The 15,301-nt window shown below is 47.6% G+C and overlaps 1 protein-coding gene across 11 annotated transcripts in view; it reads right to left on the bottom strand.

The window, feature by feature from the left end:
- Window positions 1–15,301, bottom strand: part of USP19 (ubiquitin specific peptidase 19) — a 156,221-nt gene that overhangs the window by 116,657 nt on the left and 24,263 nt on the right. For all 11 annotated transcript variants that reach the window (XM_063941103.1, XM_063941105.1, XM_063941113.1 and 8 more), the window contains exon 2: window positions 10,314–10,591. In XM_063941103.1, coding sequence (XP_063797173.1) covers window positions 10,314–10,455 — 142 coding nt within the window. In that variant the 5' untranslated portion in view covers window positions 10,456–10,591. The remainder of the gene's footprint in view (window positions 1–10,313; window positions 10,592–15,301) is intronic.

The following is a 15,301-nucleotide window of genomic DNA, read 5'->3' as shown; positions in this document are numbered from 1 at the left end:
TTTGGCCAGGGTATCAAACTTGTAGAACTTCACAAAATGTGTTCTTCCCCGACCAGGTAGCAGCTCGGCATAGTTGCAAGGCCGAGACTCCACGGGCAGCCGTCCAGGAAGAGCCCACCAATCTCGTAGAGGGGGCCTTCAGAGACTTAGGAACAGGTAAGGCTGCCGACATAGGCCTGTTGGATAGTAAGCCTAATCCAACGAGCAATGGACTGCTTTGAAGCAGGACAACCCTTTTTTCTGCAAATCATAGAGCACGAACAAGGAAACAGTCTTTCTGATCCGAGCTGTTCGCTTGATATAGATTTTCAAGGCACGCAAAGCATCCAACGCCTTTGGAAGAGTAGAAGTATCAGAACTGGACGGAACCACAATAGGTTGATTCAGGTGAAACGCGGAGACAACCTTCGGTAGGAACTGCTGCCTAGTCCTGAGTTCCGCTCTGTCCTCATAAAAGACCAAGTACGGACTTTTACACGATAAGGCCCCTAATTCTGAGACACGCCTAGCAGAAGCCAGGGCCAGTAACATCACCGTCTTCCACGTGAGGTACTTCTCCTCTACCGTCATCAGAGGTTCAAACCAGCAGGACTGTAGAAATTCCAACTGTACATTAAAATCCCAGGGCGCCGTAGGCGGCACAAAAGGAGGTTGTATGTGGAGTACCCCCTGTAAGAAGTTCTGAACTTCTGGCAACACTGCCAATTTTTTCTGGAAGAAAATGGAGAGAGACGGAATCTAGACCTTAATGGAACCCAGACGTAAGCCCTTATCCACACCATCCTGCAGGAAACGTTAAAAAAAACGTCCCAAGTGGAGTTCTTCGCACCAAGAGACATATCTTCTCCAGATAAGATGATAGAGTTTTGACGTCACAGGTTTCCTGGCCTGAACCATGATAGCAATAACCTTTTTGGAAAAGCCCTTGTGAGCTAGGATGTTCCGCTCAACCTCCATGCCGTCAAACGAAATCACCGTAAGTCCAGGTAGACGAACATTCTTTGTAGAAGATCTCTTCTGAGAGGTAGAGGCCAAGGGTCTTCTATGGACATGTCCAGAAGATCCGCATACCATGCCCTCCGAGGCCAATCCAGGGAAATCAGAATTGCCTGGACTCCCTGATGTCTGATGCGCTTGAGCACCCTTGGGAGCAACGGAATCGGAGGAAACAGGTAGACCAGCCGGTAAGGCCAAGGTGACGTCAGTGCATCTACTGCCCTCGCCTGAGGGTCCTTGGTATGTGAGCAATACTAATGAAGCTTCTTGTTGAGACGAGAAGCCATCATGTTTATCTGTAAGCAGCCCCACCGGTGGATGATCTGTTGGAACACCTGCTGGTGGAGACCCAGGAAATCTGCTTCCCAGTTGTTCACAACCGGAATGAAGATTGCCGACATTGCTCTTGCATTTCTTTCTGCCCAGAGGAGTATTTTTGACACCTCTCGCATGCAGGCTCTGCTTTTTGTTCCTCCTTGTCGATTGATATACGTCACTGCTGTTGCGTTGTCCGACTGTACTTGGATCGTGCAATCCTTGAGCAGAGGAGAAGCCTGAAGCAGAGCATTGTAGATCGCCCAAAGTTTCAGAATGTTGATCAGAAGGAGGGCTTCGTGGGCTGACCACCTGCCCTGGAACTGCGCCCCTTGGGAGACAGCTCCCCATCCTCTCAGACTCCGTTGTGAGGAGGATCCAATCCTGAATCCCAAATCTCCGGCCCTCCAGGAGATTGGAGGATTGCAGCTCCCACAGGAGGGAAATCCTGGTTTGAGGCGACAGCCGTATCATCCGGTGCATCTGAAAAAGTGATCCAGACCATTTGCTCAGGAGATCCAGCTGAAAAGTCCTGGCATGGAACCTCCCATATTGGATCGCCTCGTACGAGGCGACCATCTTTCCCAGCAATCTTATGCAACGATGGATGAGCACTCGAGTAGGTCGCAGCACCATGCGGACCAACTCCTTAAGTGTTCTCACCGTATCCTCTGGTAGGAACACCTTCCAGGCCACAGTATCCAGCAACATTCCCAGGAACAGGAGCCACTGAGACTGCTCCAGGTGGGACTTCTGTAAGTTGAGGATGCACCCATGGTGTGACAGAAGTTGGATAGTGCATTCGATATGGAGCAGCAAAAGCTCCCTGGATCTTGCTTTGATCAGGTGATCTTCCAGGTAAGGAACAATATTTATTCCCTGGACTCGGAGCTGGAACATCATCTACGCCATCATCTTCGCGAACACCCTCGGAGCTGTGGACAGGCCGAAGGGTAGTGCCTGGAATTGGTAGTGATTGTCCAGCAGGGCAAACTTCAGGTACGCCTGATGAGGCGGCCAAATCGGAATATGGAGACAGGCGTCCTTGATATCCAAGGAAACCATGAAATCCTGGTCCTCCAGGCCCGCAATCATTGCTCCCAAGGATTCCATTTTGAACTTGTACACCTTCAGGTAAGGGTTCAAGGACTTTAGGTTCAAAATGGACCTTACCGAACAATCCGGTTTCGGCACCACAAACAGGTTGGAGTAATAACTCTTGCCTCGTTGTGGAATTGGTACTGGAACAATGACGTGGGACTGGGCAAACCTTATGATGGCCTGTTGCAACGTAACCCGCAAATCCTCCAAAGCTGGTAAGCTTGATTTGAAAAATCGTTGGGGAAGAGCACTGTTGAACTCCAGCTTGTAGCCGTGAGAAACGAGATCCCTGACCCAAGTATCCTGGCAGGAAGTCTCCCAGATGCGGCCAAAGTGGCGCAGTGGAGCTCCCACCTAGAGATCCCCTCTTGGTGGGCGGGTACCGTCATGGTGAGGCTTTAGCGGAAGCAGAACTGGTGGTCTGTTCCTGAGAGCTGGTGCTGGCAGGCTTTCTTGACTTACCTCTGGTGCCTTCTGGCCTTAAATAAAAATCTATTAGACCGAAAAGGACTGAAGAGATGGCCCCGTATAGGAGGGTCTCGCCGGCAGGGACGCAGAGAGAACAAACGTGGATTTCCCAGCCGTAACTTTGGAAATCCATGTATCCAACTCATTCCCTAGAAAAGGGGAGGGTTTCCACACTGCATTTGGATTCCGCATCCGCTATCAACTGACGCAACCACAAGGCCCTGTGCGCCGACACTGCCATGGCAGAAGTCCTAGCATTATTATTACCCATCTCCTTAAGCGAATCACACAGGATGCGTGAATTTGAGTGACCCAGGAATGAATAGGATGGGTCATCCAGCAACCTGCAATGACCGGTCTTTGCGAGACACCCACTGCCATGTAAATAGATTTGAGCGTAGCTTCTATTTTCATATCCCCAGGATCCTTTATGGTAAAGGAGCCTGGGGCAGGCATCACCGCCTTTTTGGACAGACGAGAGACTGATACATCAACCCCCGTGGGTTCCTCTCAAAATGTCCTACCTTCAGGAGCAAATGGGAAAGTGCGCAAAAACTTTTTTGACACTTGAAATTTTTTATCTGGATTTTTCCAGGCCAGCTTAAATAGGTCATCTAACTCTGCAGAATCAGGGAAAGCGACATTAGGCTTGTTTTGTGTAAAGAAAAACGACTGCTGTGACGCAGTGTCCTCTAGAGGGAGCTTTAACACGCCCCGAATAGCCAGAATTAGGGGTTCAATACCCTGAGCAGAATCGGTATCCCCACTAACGGGGTCCAAGTCCTCCCCATCCATCCTCTTGTATATCCTCATGTGTGTCAGATAGTAGAGCAGGTAAACCACTCTCTTGTGGCCCTGCATGAGAGGAGGGGGCTGTCTAACATCAGCCCTAGAAGCTAAATCTGCAACAGCCTGTTGTAGTAGCTGAGTTTTCAACACATTAGCAGTGAGTTGTGATGACATATCAGACTTCATACTTTTAAGAGACCCTAGCCATGTGGCCTCTGAACACTCTCCCCCAGCCTCTTCACCGAGTTGTGAAGATTGGCTGCATTGGTTACATGAAACAGAATCAGATGATAATGGAGAGAATCTGATGTGGCAGACACGGCACAGTTTTTGTTTACCCATGTTTCACAGTAAAACACAATAACATACACACAGACAGTAATAGCACGCCTGCCCTACTGTAGGTGACAGGAGACACAGAGAGAGAAGGACACCAGCACAGCCCCAGTGAGGTTGTCAGCTCACTATATCACAGTAACCACTAAGAAATTCAGTCCTTCAGAGGACACAGATTGTGTACAATAGCGGCTCTCCCCCTTTGCTACACCCTGTACCAGTTTTCCAGCGTGTCTTGTGAGGCAGGAAGCACTGTGTGTGCTGTCTGTGGCTGTATTAAGCAGAGAAAGGTACCAAAACGGCTCTCGTCCCGCTCTGAGGTAGCTCCCCCCCCCCCCCCCCCCCCCAAGGGCGCCGAAGCTACAGTGAATATTTCTACTGGTAATGCCTCCGTTTTGCTTAAAAATATCACACAAGTGCTAGTTCAAGCAATTTATAGCCAGTCTACACGAGGGGCTCTAGCGGGACCTCCCCAGTAGTGTCCCGTATGCCGCGCCCGCGTTCAGCCACACTATGAACCGGGGGTCCCCCGTAGCGGGGACCCCCGGTTTGTACTCACCACAGACGTTCTTATTTATTAACAGTTTCTTATATAGCGCAGCATATTCCGTTGCGCTTTACAATTAGAACAACAGTAATACAACAAAACAGACAGACATAGAGGTAGGAAGGCCCTGCTCGCAAGCTTACAAACTCAGGCAGTGTTAGGGGTGTGCAGCATGTTGCGGCTGTGACAGCCAAGGCGCAGTGCCCTGCTGAACAACCCCTCAGGACGATGGTCCTGCAGCGGAGAAGCAGCCCTGCACCTCAAGAGGCCAGAGGCCGACCCCCCCCCAACTCCCACGGTGCACGTATGCTGTTGCCCAAACAGCAAACCGAAAATAACAGACAAGACAAATAAATTGAAGAAAACTCTCTGGAGCTCAGAGATGTGCATCCTCTCCTGGGGGCACTTTCTTCTAAACTGCCTGTGGAAGGAGGCATAGAGGGGAGGAGCCAGCACACCCAGTGAAGAAAATGTAAAGTGCACTGGCTCCTTTGGACCCCGTCTATACCCCATCATACCAAGTCTCCCCCAATATCCCTTATGGATGCTAGAGAAAAATTGTTTGGCATGATCTCCCCTCGGTAAATCCATTTTGTTTTGGATCCTGTAAATTGCTGGATTTGAGATATTCCACAACTCTTACTTTTAATAGTGTTTCCATTACTTTCTCCACTACTGATGTAAGGCTTACTGGTCAGTAGTTACTTGCCTCTTCCTTCCTTCCACTTTTGTGCAGTGGGATTACCTGCGCTATTTCAAGTCCTCTGGAATTACTCCTGTAGCTAGTGGCAGGTTAAATATTTCTGTAAATGGTGATACCAGCACCCCTTTAAGCTCTTTTAGTATCATTGTATGTATTCCATCTGGCCCCATTGATTTAGCAACTTTCAGTTTTGTGTTCTGTTAAGAGCTTCTCCTCTGTAAATATGCTTTTATCTACCTCATATTTAGATACTCTGCTATTACATTGTCTCCCTCAACCAAACTCTCACTCTTTGTCTTGTCATTCCTGTTTGAGTTTCTCCTTTCACTTATATACAGCAAAGGTTTTGCACCCCCTCCCCCCACACCTATGGACTGGGCCATTTTCTCTTCAGCATCTGCCTTTACAAATCCAATTACCTTAGCCTCCTTCCATTTGATAAGATACACCTCGTAGTCCTCATTATTTTGAGTCTGCTTATGCTTCCTAAATACCATCTTTTTTTGCTTTCACACTAGTTACTACTTCTTTAATTTCACTCAGGTATAATATATAATGAATGCAGTCCTTTTAATGAAGCAAAACATCTACATATAATAAGTCTGTACAAGAACTATCCCATTAAAAGGGGAGGGGGCGATTCCTTTCTATGCGATGGACGCAATATTATTCATTTATTACCAGTTATTTTTATAGCGCACACATATTCCGTAGCGCTTTACAGAGAATATTTTGACCATTCACATCAGTCCCTACCCCAGTGGAGCTTACAATCTATATTCCCTACCACATGTACACATATACACAATCACACTAGGGTTAATTCTGTTAGAAGCCAATTAACCTACCAGTATATTTTTGGATTGTGAGAGAAAACCGGAGTACCCGGAGGAAACCCACGCAAGTACGGGGAGAACATACAAACTCCACAGTTAGGGCCAGGGTGGGAATCGAACCCATGACCTCATTGCTGTGAGGCAGTAATGCTAACCATTACACCATCCGTACTGCCGCTCCTAAACTGCACATGGCACCTGCCGGTATTGCAAGTGCCCCCTTGTACCCCATACTGGTGGCAGATATCGGTCTCTATGTCGGCACTATCCTAAACAGCCGATATATGCGCAGCCGGGCACACGGCACATTGCTTTGAATTGAATTCACCCCGGGTATAATGTATAGTCTCTATTAAACTGAGACTTAAAAACCGGGGAACATAGTTCATGCGCATATAGAGAAGTTAATAACGGGAAAGGGGTTGGGGGGTGTTATGGGGGGGGGGGGGGGGGGGGGGGGGGAGTTAGCAGTTTTACATTTATTAGGCCCAATTTGTTTGCATCGGTTTCCCTTTATGGTAGAAAAATCTCTAGCATTATTATTACTCTTTATATACAGTAGCGCAGAGCTACACGCTCAGAGTTCATATTCCTTCACATCAGTCCATGCTCCAGCAGAGCTTACAATCTAATTACCACCCACACATAAAGGGACTTTCTGTAATGAAACCTTAATTGTGTCGTGGAATCGCTGTGTAATTACATCACTTGTTTACAGTTGCTTAGTGACAAGTGCATGCTATAAGTATGTGTACGTAGGTGTCTTGTTACTATAGCAACAACATGCTTCAAAAAGATGCCAGTGGATACACATTTACAGGACTCTCCCTAGAGTCGTCAGAGCCGGCGGTTCTGATTGTGGTGCGAGACTGTAGAAAAACCGCTGGTGATAGGAAACACTGGCAATCTGTACAGAGGTCAGACAAATGAAGCTCATATTACCGACTCGTTCACACTGGTTGCATATTACATCTGAATATTAACGAGGCATCGAAGTTGTCGAAGCCCCTCCTCTATTAAGGGGTATATTCAGTAACTGTCGGAAGCTGCCGTCTTGTCAGAAAGACGGCAGCTTCCGACAGTTTTAGGTCGGCAAGGGTTCCAACCTATTCATTACGGCCCCATTTTTTCCCAACAAGTCGGGAAACCCAACTTGTCGGAATGCATGCTGATCGGCGTGCATTGTCGGAAGCGGGGCCAAGCCCGACAGGTTTTAGCCCCGTTTCCAACAATCTCAAGCCGACTTTCAAAAAAATGAGGGAGCTGAGAGCAGGAGACGGGGGAGCAGCGATGAGAGCAGGAACCCAGCGGCAGCATCCACCCGGCTCCAGCAAGCGAGGTCCCGATTGCTGGAGCCGGGTGGACGCTGCCGTGAGGCTCCAGTTACGCTGCTGCTCCCCCGTCTCCTCCCCACCGTCCGCTCGGTCTCCTCCACTGCTCTCCCCACCGCCGTAGACATCTCCCCCCCGGCGCCGCTGACCGCTCCCCCTGCTGCCGCTGTCTGCGCACCCGCAGCCGCTGACAGCAGCAACAGGACAGGACACCGGGGATGGCCAAATCCGACAGTCGGATTTGGCCGCTCTTTGAATAGGGGTTGTCGGGTCCATTTCGACAACTGCATGCCGGAATGGGCCCAACTCTTATTGAATATACCCCGTAAAGTACAAGGGTGGAGCATTGACAACATGCTGCTTTGTTTTTTTTTACCACCCAAACTTTCTTAAGGGGCCGATACTAAGCAGTGGTGAGTACACACAGACTGCAGCGAGTGTTCAACAACCACTCCTAGATGGGTCAATGAACAGTTACACTACTCATCCTACACTCATACCCTCAGTACACGCCAAGGAGGAAGGAAAACATCATCCCAAGGAGCAGTCCAGCAATATGGAAAACCATCACCTATCCCATGAAAATCACATCACTGCTTTACAATGCTGGGAGTTGTAGTACTGGCACCCCACTTAATAGTAGAAGTAAACAGTTGCATCAAATCCTATTGTAAAACTGCTATTCAAATAAACAGGTTAGATGATTTTATCATTGTAGGATTTTTGCTAGCTCTGGGTCGGTCTCCTAGTTGGAAGTAAAGCAAAAAAAAAAAAAAGCAGGTACCTTTGTGTATGGAATAAACCGCGGTTCCATGCAATGTATTTATATTTTTTCTGTGCAGGGCAAATACCGGCTGCTTTTGCATGTAGCCCACGTTAGACAGCTTTATTTTTACACAGCAATTTAGAGTTCAGGTTGGACACTCCCCACCAAATCTAACTCTCTCTGCACATGTTACATCTGCCCCACCTGCAGTGCAGCATGGTTTAGTCCAGGTGCACTTGCTGATTTTTTTCGCTCTTTACTTTCAATCAGAATCAGGCCTACGGTTTGGCCAGGAAGACTTTAGTAGGAGCTCACCCAGTATAAAATAGTCACGCATTGGGCGGCTCTCACTTCCATATGTATGTCATCACCCCAGGCCGTGGCGGGGCTATGGGAAAAAGGATGCTAAATAAGGCATGCTACTTTGCCCACAATCTCTTAACCAAACCTTTGGGCTTGATAAATATGAGACTGTTATACAATCCCGCTTTTTTGGACAACTTTGCACCATTACCATATGTGCCAATTTAGACAACTGCTTTACTAAGCGACACCTGTCATAAGTAGAGGGCAGTGGCCTTTTTAGAATGCCGAGAAGTTTGCAGCCCTAAGGGAAGAGAACCGGAGACTCACAAAGAGGAGACCAGCTCTCTTGCAACCCGATGCAGATTCCGCTGCACTGCAGTCAGTTATATATAGCTGAAATAGATGCAGTACGTCTGATTTTCTCACATTTCATTCACACATTTGGTAACCAGAGAAATATCTAATAAACTCTGCTTACAGCAGGCTGATCGGACATGTCTGCCATATGTTACTGAGCACAGAAAGAACAATACGGAGGTAGGGTGCGCTAAGCCTCATGAACCATAATCTCCAACAGTTAAGCAGTTAGAAAGGAAACGGTGCCAGCTAGCCTCGTCACTGTATGCTAAAGACTTCTTCACCCCTAAAATACAAGAAACCAATAAAATGAAACCATGGGCATCACCTACGCCTGGTATAGGCAGCTGTTTTAAACTACTCTGCCCAATGCAATCTTAAGCAGCGACAACATCTATGCGTGAGCCACTGTGTGCCTGGAGCCTCGATGAGGGTCACTAGTTTCCAGGAATGGTCAGGCTGAATATTGGTTATATATAGCTTCAGTCTCTGCGTTAGGGATACGTAACATTTTTGGAATGTTTTGATATTTCACCGGCAGCATTAAATGCTACACTGCGGACTCTCGCTTCAGCAACGTGCGGTCATCAGGTCTTACGCGATTCAGGTAAAATCATTTGCGCACCTCAGTGCCGTCCAAACAAAGGGCCTAATTCAGATCTGATCGCAGCAGCAAAATTTGTTCGCTAATGGGCAAAACCATGTGCACTGCAGGGGGGGGGCAGATGAGGGGTGATGGGGGATAGAGGAGGAGGAGCCTGTTTCACTTTTTAGATTTAAAGTGCCAGCTCCCTGTAAAGCCACCATCATCACCACGGATTTGAAGTTGTGCCAGTGTCCTCTAGTGGCTGACAGAAAAATAAAACAACCAGTATTTACCCTGCACAGAAACAAAATAAACCCACCCAAATCTTATGGTGTCCAAACACTTGTGCGGTGCCCCACGACGTGACCCTGCCAAAGTGATTACCATGTGATCATGCGATAGATTGCATGGTAAATCAAGTGACGGGCACCTCACCGCCAAGTGGGAGCGGCCGGCGGGTGCCCATCGCAGTGCGATATATCGCATGTGTTTTTAAACATAAATATGAAGCGCAGCACTTAATATCTTGCGGCGCGACATTCGACCGGCGTGCCCGCGCATCGCATGGTACCTAAAATGTGCATACAATCCTTCGATTTATCTCACAGATGCGGTCAAAATCGAAGGATTGTACCTGATATCTCACAAGTGTATGGGCTACATAACTATCTCTGCACATGTGACATCTGCTCTCCCCCCCCAGCAGTGCACATGGTTTTGCCCATTAGCTAACAAAGTTGCTGCTGTGATCAGGTCTGAATTAGGCCCAAAATGCAACCTTCCAACGAGGAGTCACGTTCGCAATCGGATACAAAGCTCATCTATTTGAAAGAGTCATAGAACATTCAAAAGGAAAGAAGTATTTCCGTAACTGACCTTTCCTGGGCTCACCGCTGGCCGCCATCTTGCCTTCTTTGCTCTCCTGGTTGACGCGATCTTTCTGCTTCTTTTTGTTGACGGCATCCTCAGTTCCACGCGTCACCCTTCTCTGACCAGCACCACCGGCAGGATGGGACATCTTCTGCCGCTTGGTGGAAACCAATGGGCCCCCTGGGTCTGTAACGGTGTCTGGGTCAGGGGTTCTCCGTTTTCTACCTGGGCCAGCTATCTTGGCGACTCTCTGTGGCTAAACTCTCCGTCAAGGAAGAAATAGTCTGCAACGGCACAAAAAAGGTACATTAAGCATAAGAGGAAATTTGCAGCTGCATCCTGGTTACACCGGATTATGTGAGATACTTCATTTCCATAAAAGGGTTTATGACATTTAAAACAACACTGCTCTTTAGAATCGCACACAGCCCGACAAGAGACATTGACTGCGAGTGAAAGAAATCTGATTGGAGGGTATAGCAACCCAATCAGGTTCAGTGGAAACTCCCGAAGCACACCCGTAGGTGTGTCATTTCAAAGCTCTACATCTTTATTAGTACAACAGTGGGGTACAGAGGTGATACGAAAGCAACAATAAAATGACAAACTTTTCCCAACAAGACAAACGCTTTAACAGAAGACAAATGCATCAAGGTTGCCAATCCACTGGTTGGAATGTCTTCATATTACAAATTGTCATTACAATTAGACAGATAAGTTAATACTAGATTCAGGTCATCCCTGTAAATTTAAATAATTTGTAGGCCACCGTAAACCCAATATGAATGAATAAAATAATGAATTCATGGCAAAATATAAAATAAATACCAAATGCCACCCCTGACTTTACAAGCGTGAGATAAGCTTTTCAAAAACATTTTTTGATCGTTTGGTCCCTTTAAGGTAAATTGTAAAATTAAACAAATTTTAAATATTTCTAAAGGAGTACTGCAGGATGCACAGGAGCAGATTCAATTGTTTTGTCCGTCTAAAAGGCAAGTCTAAGCGGGACTTTTTAGACGCCCAAACAATTGTTTTTTTGGGCCCCATGCACATCGCGCCCAAACAAACCGGGTTTAGCCATCTAAACTCCCTGCTTTGGGTGCCCAAACTTCTGTTTGGACACCCAAAGTGAAAAGTTATCACACATTTTTTTCTCACACCTCAGGAGGCTGCAAGAAAAAAAATAAGTCACCCTCGCGTTTACTGGATGCCTAAACAGAGCAACAATTGAATTGACCCGTTCTGCGCCCCCTGGTGGTAGCCACAGGGTAAAACAATTGAGTCGGCCCCACAGAGTTCAATATTGAAGTGTGTGGCAAAAAAATTACTATGGGGCCTTATAGTATTGTGATCAGATTATGATCAGGCATGTTGGTAAATGTCAGAAATGACGGCAGACGGTCGCTACTATCTGTCTCTGCCCAGTCACATTGGACCTGACCCAGCTTCTCAGCCCAATGCGCCTAACTGCCAAGTCTTGTAAAATTGCCCCCTACATGTGACCACACTGGACACGGATTCTGCTATGCAACCCTCAGACGTGGACTCAACTGGACAAAGCAATGGGCACGAATGAAGGTGACATTTATGGGAGAAGATGCAGACAAGTTCAACTGAACCAATGCAATTATTTCAGGACAAATCTCCATAAAGAATGGGCTATAATCAAATGTGAAACCTATTTCAAGTGGAAAAGAAATTGTTCATCGCTTGGTAGCTATCAATGACTGATGTCCACCTAAGAATTATCTCCATTGGTAGAATCAAGGTACTAAGCAACCCCCCACCCCCCAATATACGAGAATAATATGGGTGGTCTTCAGTATGCCGGTGGTCGGGCTCACGGTGACTGAGCCCGACAGCCGGCATACCGACACTTATTCTCCCTCGTGGGGGTCCACGACCCCCCTGGAGGGAGAATGGCGAGCACAGCGAGCCCGCAAGGGGCTCATTTGCGCTCGCCACAATGTCGGTAAGCCGGCGGTCGGGCTCCCGGCGCCGGTATGCTGGTCGCCGGGAGCCCGACCGCCAGCATATCGTAGTGTACCCGAATAAAATTATATATATATATATATATATATATATATATATATATATATATATATATATATTATATATATATATACATATATATACATATACACACACACACATATACACATACATACATACATACACACACATTTTATTTATTTATTTATTTTTTTCAGCACTTTTTTTTGTGCTGAAAAAGCCACCTCGGCTTATACTCGAGTCAGTGCACAGTGACAGGGACTGCAGTGTGAAGGAGGGACACGGAGCGCACAGCGCGCGGCTCTCCTGTGTCCCTCCTGCATCTCCGGCGGCAGCGGCGGGTCTATTACAGGAAGTACCCGTTCGTGACCTCTGATCACGAACCAGCACTTCCTGTAATAGACCCGCCGCGGCCGCCGGAGATGCAGGGGGGACACAGGAGAGCCGCGCGCTGTGTGCTCCTTGTCCCTCCTTCAGAAGACAGCGCGGGATCGACGGAGGGGTAAGTAACAGCACTGGGGCAGCATATTTGGCACTTGGGGAGGGGGCATATCTGGCAGCAGCATGAGGGGCATAGCTGGCAGCAGCATGAGGGGCATATCTGGCAGCATGAGGGGCATATCTGGCAGCATGAGGGGCATATCTGGCAGCATGAGGGGCATATCTGGCACATCAGGCACTGTGGGGGCACATCAGACACTGTGGGGCATATCTGGCAGTATGAGGGCATATCTGGCACTGAGGGCTGTGTACGGCTACAGCTGCATTTCCCACCCTATGCTTATACTCGAGTCAATAAGTTTTCCCAGGTTTTTGTGGTAAAATTAGGTGCCTCGGCTTATATTCGGGTCGACTTATACTCTAGTATTTACGAATATATATATATAATGTATGTAGTTGTACAAATTCCAAACTGCATTGTGCAGATTAACAAGTGGCAAGCTCCCAGATCTGGCCAGCCCTTGCACTTATTACAGTAAGTGTGCTCATAAGACAGACAGAATGAATAGAAGGATGTATTGCAAGAGGGCAGAGGCGGCCAGGCCTCAACAAGCTGGTTAATATAGATGGGACAATAAGAAAATAAGAATTTACTTACCGATAATTCTATTTCTCGGAGTCCGTAGTGGATGCTGGGGTTCCTGAAAGGACCATGGGGAATAGCGGCTCCGCAGGAGACAGGGCACAAAAAAGTAAAGCTTTTACCAGATCAGGTGGTGTGCACTGGCTCCTCCCCCTATGACCCTCCTCCAGACTCCAGTTAGGTACTGTGCCCGGACGAGCGTACACAATAAGGGAGGCAATTTGAATCCCGGGTAAGACTCATACCAGCCACACCAATCACACCGTACAACTTGTGATCTAAACCCAGTTAACAGTATGATAACAGAAAGAGCCTCTTAAAGATGGCTCCTTAACAATATAACCCGAATTTGTTAACAATAACTATGTACAGTATTGCAGATAATCCGCACTTGGGATGGGCGCCCAGCATCCACTACGGACTCCGAGAAATAGAATTATCGGTAAGTAAATTCTTATTTTCTCTATCGTCCTAAGTGGATGCTGGGGTTCCTGAAAGGACCATGGGGATTATACCAAAGCTCCCAAACGGGCGGGAGAGTGCGGATGACTCTGCAGCACCGAATGAGAGAATTCCAAGTCCTCTTTTGCCAGGGTATCAAATTTGTAGAATTTTACAAACGTGTTTTCCCCCGACCACGTAGCTGCTCGACAGAATTGTAATGCCGAGACCCCTCGGGCAGCCGCCCAAGATGAGCCCACCTTCCTTGTGGAATGGGCCTTAACAGATTTAGGCTGTGGCAGGCCTGCCACAGAATGAGCAAGTTGAATTGTGTTACAAATCCAACGAGCAATCGTCTGCTTAGAAGCAGGGGCACCCAACTTGTTGGGTGCATATAGTATCAACAGCGAGTCAGATTTTCTGACTTCAGCCGTCCTTGAAATGTATATTTTTAAGGCTCTGACAACGTCCAACAACTTGGAGTCCTCCAAGTCGCCAGTGGCCGCAGGCACCACAATAGGTTGGTTCAGGTGAAACGCTGATACCACCTTAGGGAGAAAATGCGGACGAGTCCTCAGTTCTGCCCTATCCGAATGGAAGATTAGATAAGGGCTTTTATAAGATAAAGCCGCCAATTTAGATACTCTCCTGGCGGAAGCCAGGGCCAGTAACATAGTCACTTTCCATGTGAGATATTTAAAATCCACCTTTTTCAATGGTTCAAACCAATGGGATTTGAGGAAATCTAAAACTACATTTAGATCCCACGGTGCCACCGGAGGCACCACAGGAGGCTGTATATGCAGTACTCCTTTAACAAAAGTCTGTACCTCAGGAACTGAGGCCAATTCTTTTTGGAAGAATATTGACAGGGCCGAAATTTGAACCTTAATAGATCTCAATTTGAGACCCATAGACAATCCTGATTGTAGGAAATGTAGGAAACGACCCAGTTGAAATTCCTCCGTCGGAACACTCCGATCCTCGCACCACGCGACATATTTTCGCCAAATGCGGTGATAATGTTTCGCGGTGACTTCCTTCCTTGCCTTAATCAAGGTAGGAATGACTTCTTCTGGAATGCCTTTCCCTTTTAGGATCTGGCGTTCAACCGCCATGCCGTCAAACGCAGCCGCGGTAAGTCTTGAAAGAGACAGGGACCCTGTTGTAGCAGGTCCCTTCTCAGAAGTAGAGGGCACGGGTCGTCCGTGACCAACTCTTGAAGTTCCGGGTACCAAGTCCTTCTTGGCCAATCCGGAGCCACTAGTATTGTTCTTACTCCTCCTCACCGTATAATCTTCAATACCTTTGGTATGAGAGGCAGAGGAGGAAACACATATACTGATTTGTACACCCAAGGTGTTACCAGTGCGTCCACAGCTATTGCCTGTGGATCTCTTGACCTGGCGCAATACTTGTCCAGTTTCTTGTTGAGGCGAGACGCCATCATGTC

This window comes from Pseudophryne corroboree, chromosome 9 (assembly GCF_028390025.1).
Source record: "Pseudophryne corroboree isolate aPseCor3 chromosome 9, aPseCor3.hap2, whole genome shotgun sequence".
NCBI classification, from domain to species: Eukaryota; Metazoa; Chordata; class Amphibia; order Anura; family Myobatrachidae; genus Pseudophryne; species Pseudophryne corroboree.
This window is presented reverse-complemented; position numbering and strand designations above follow the sequence as displayed.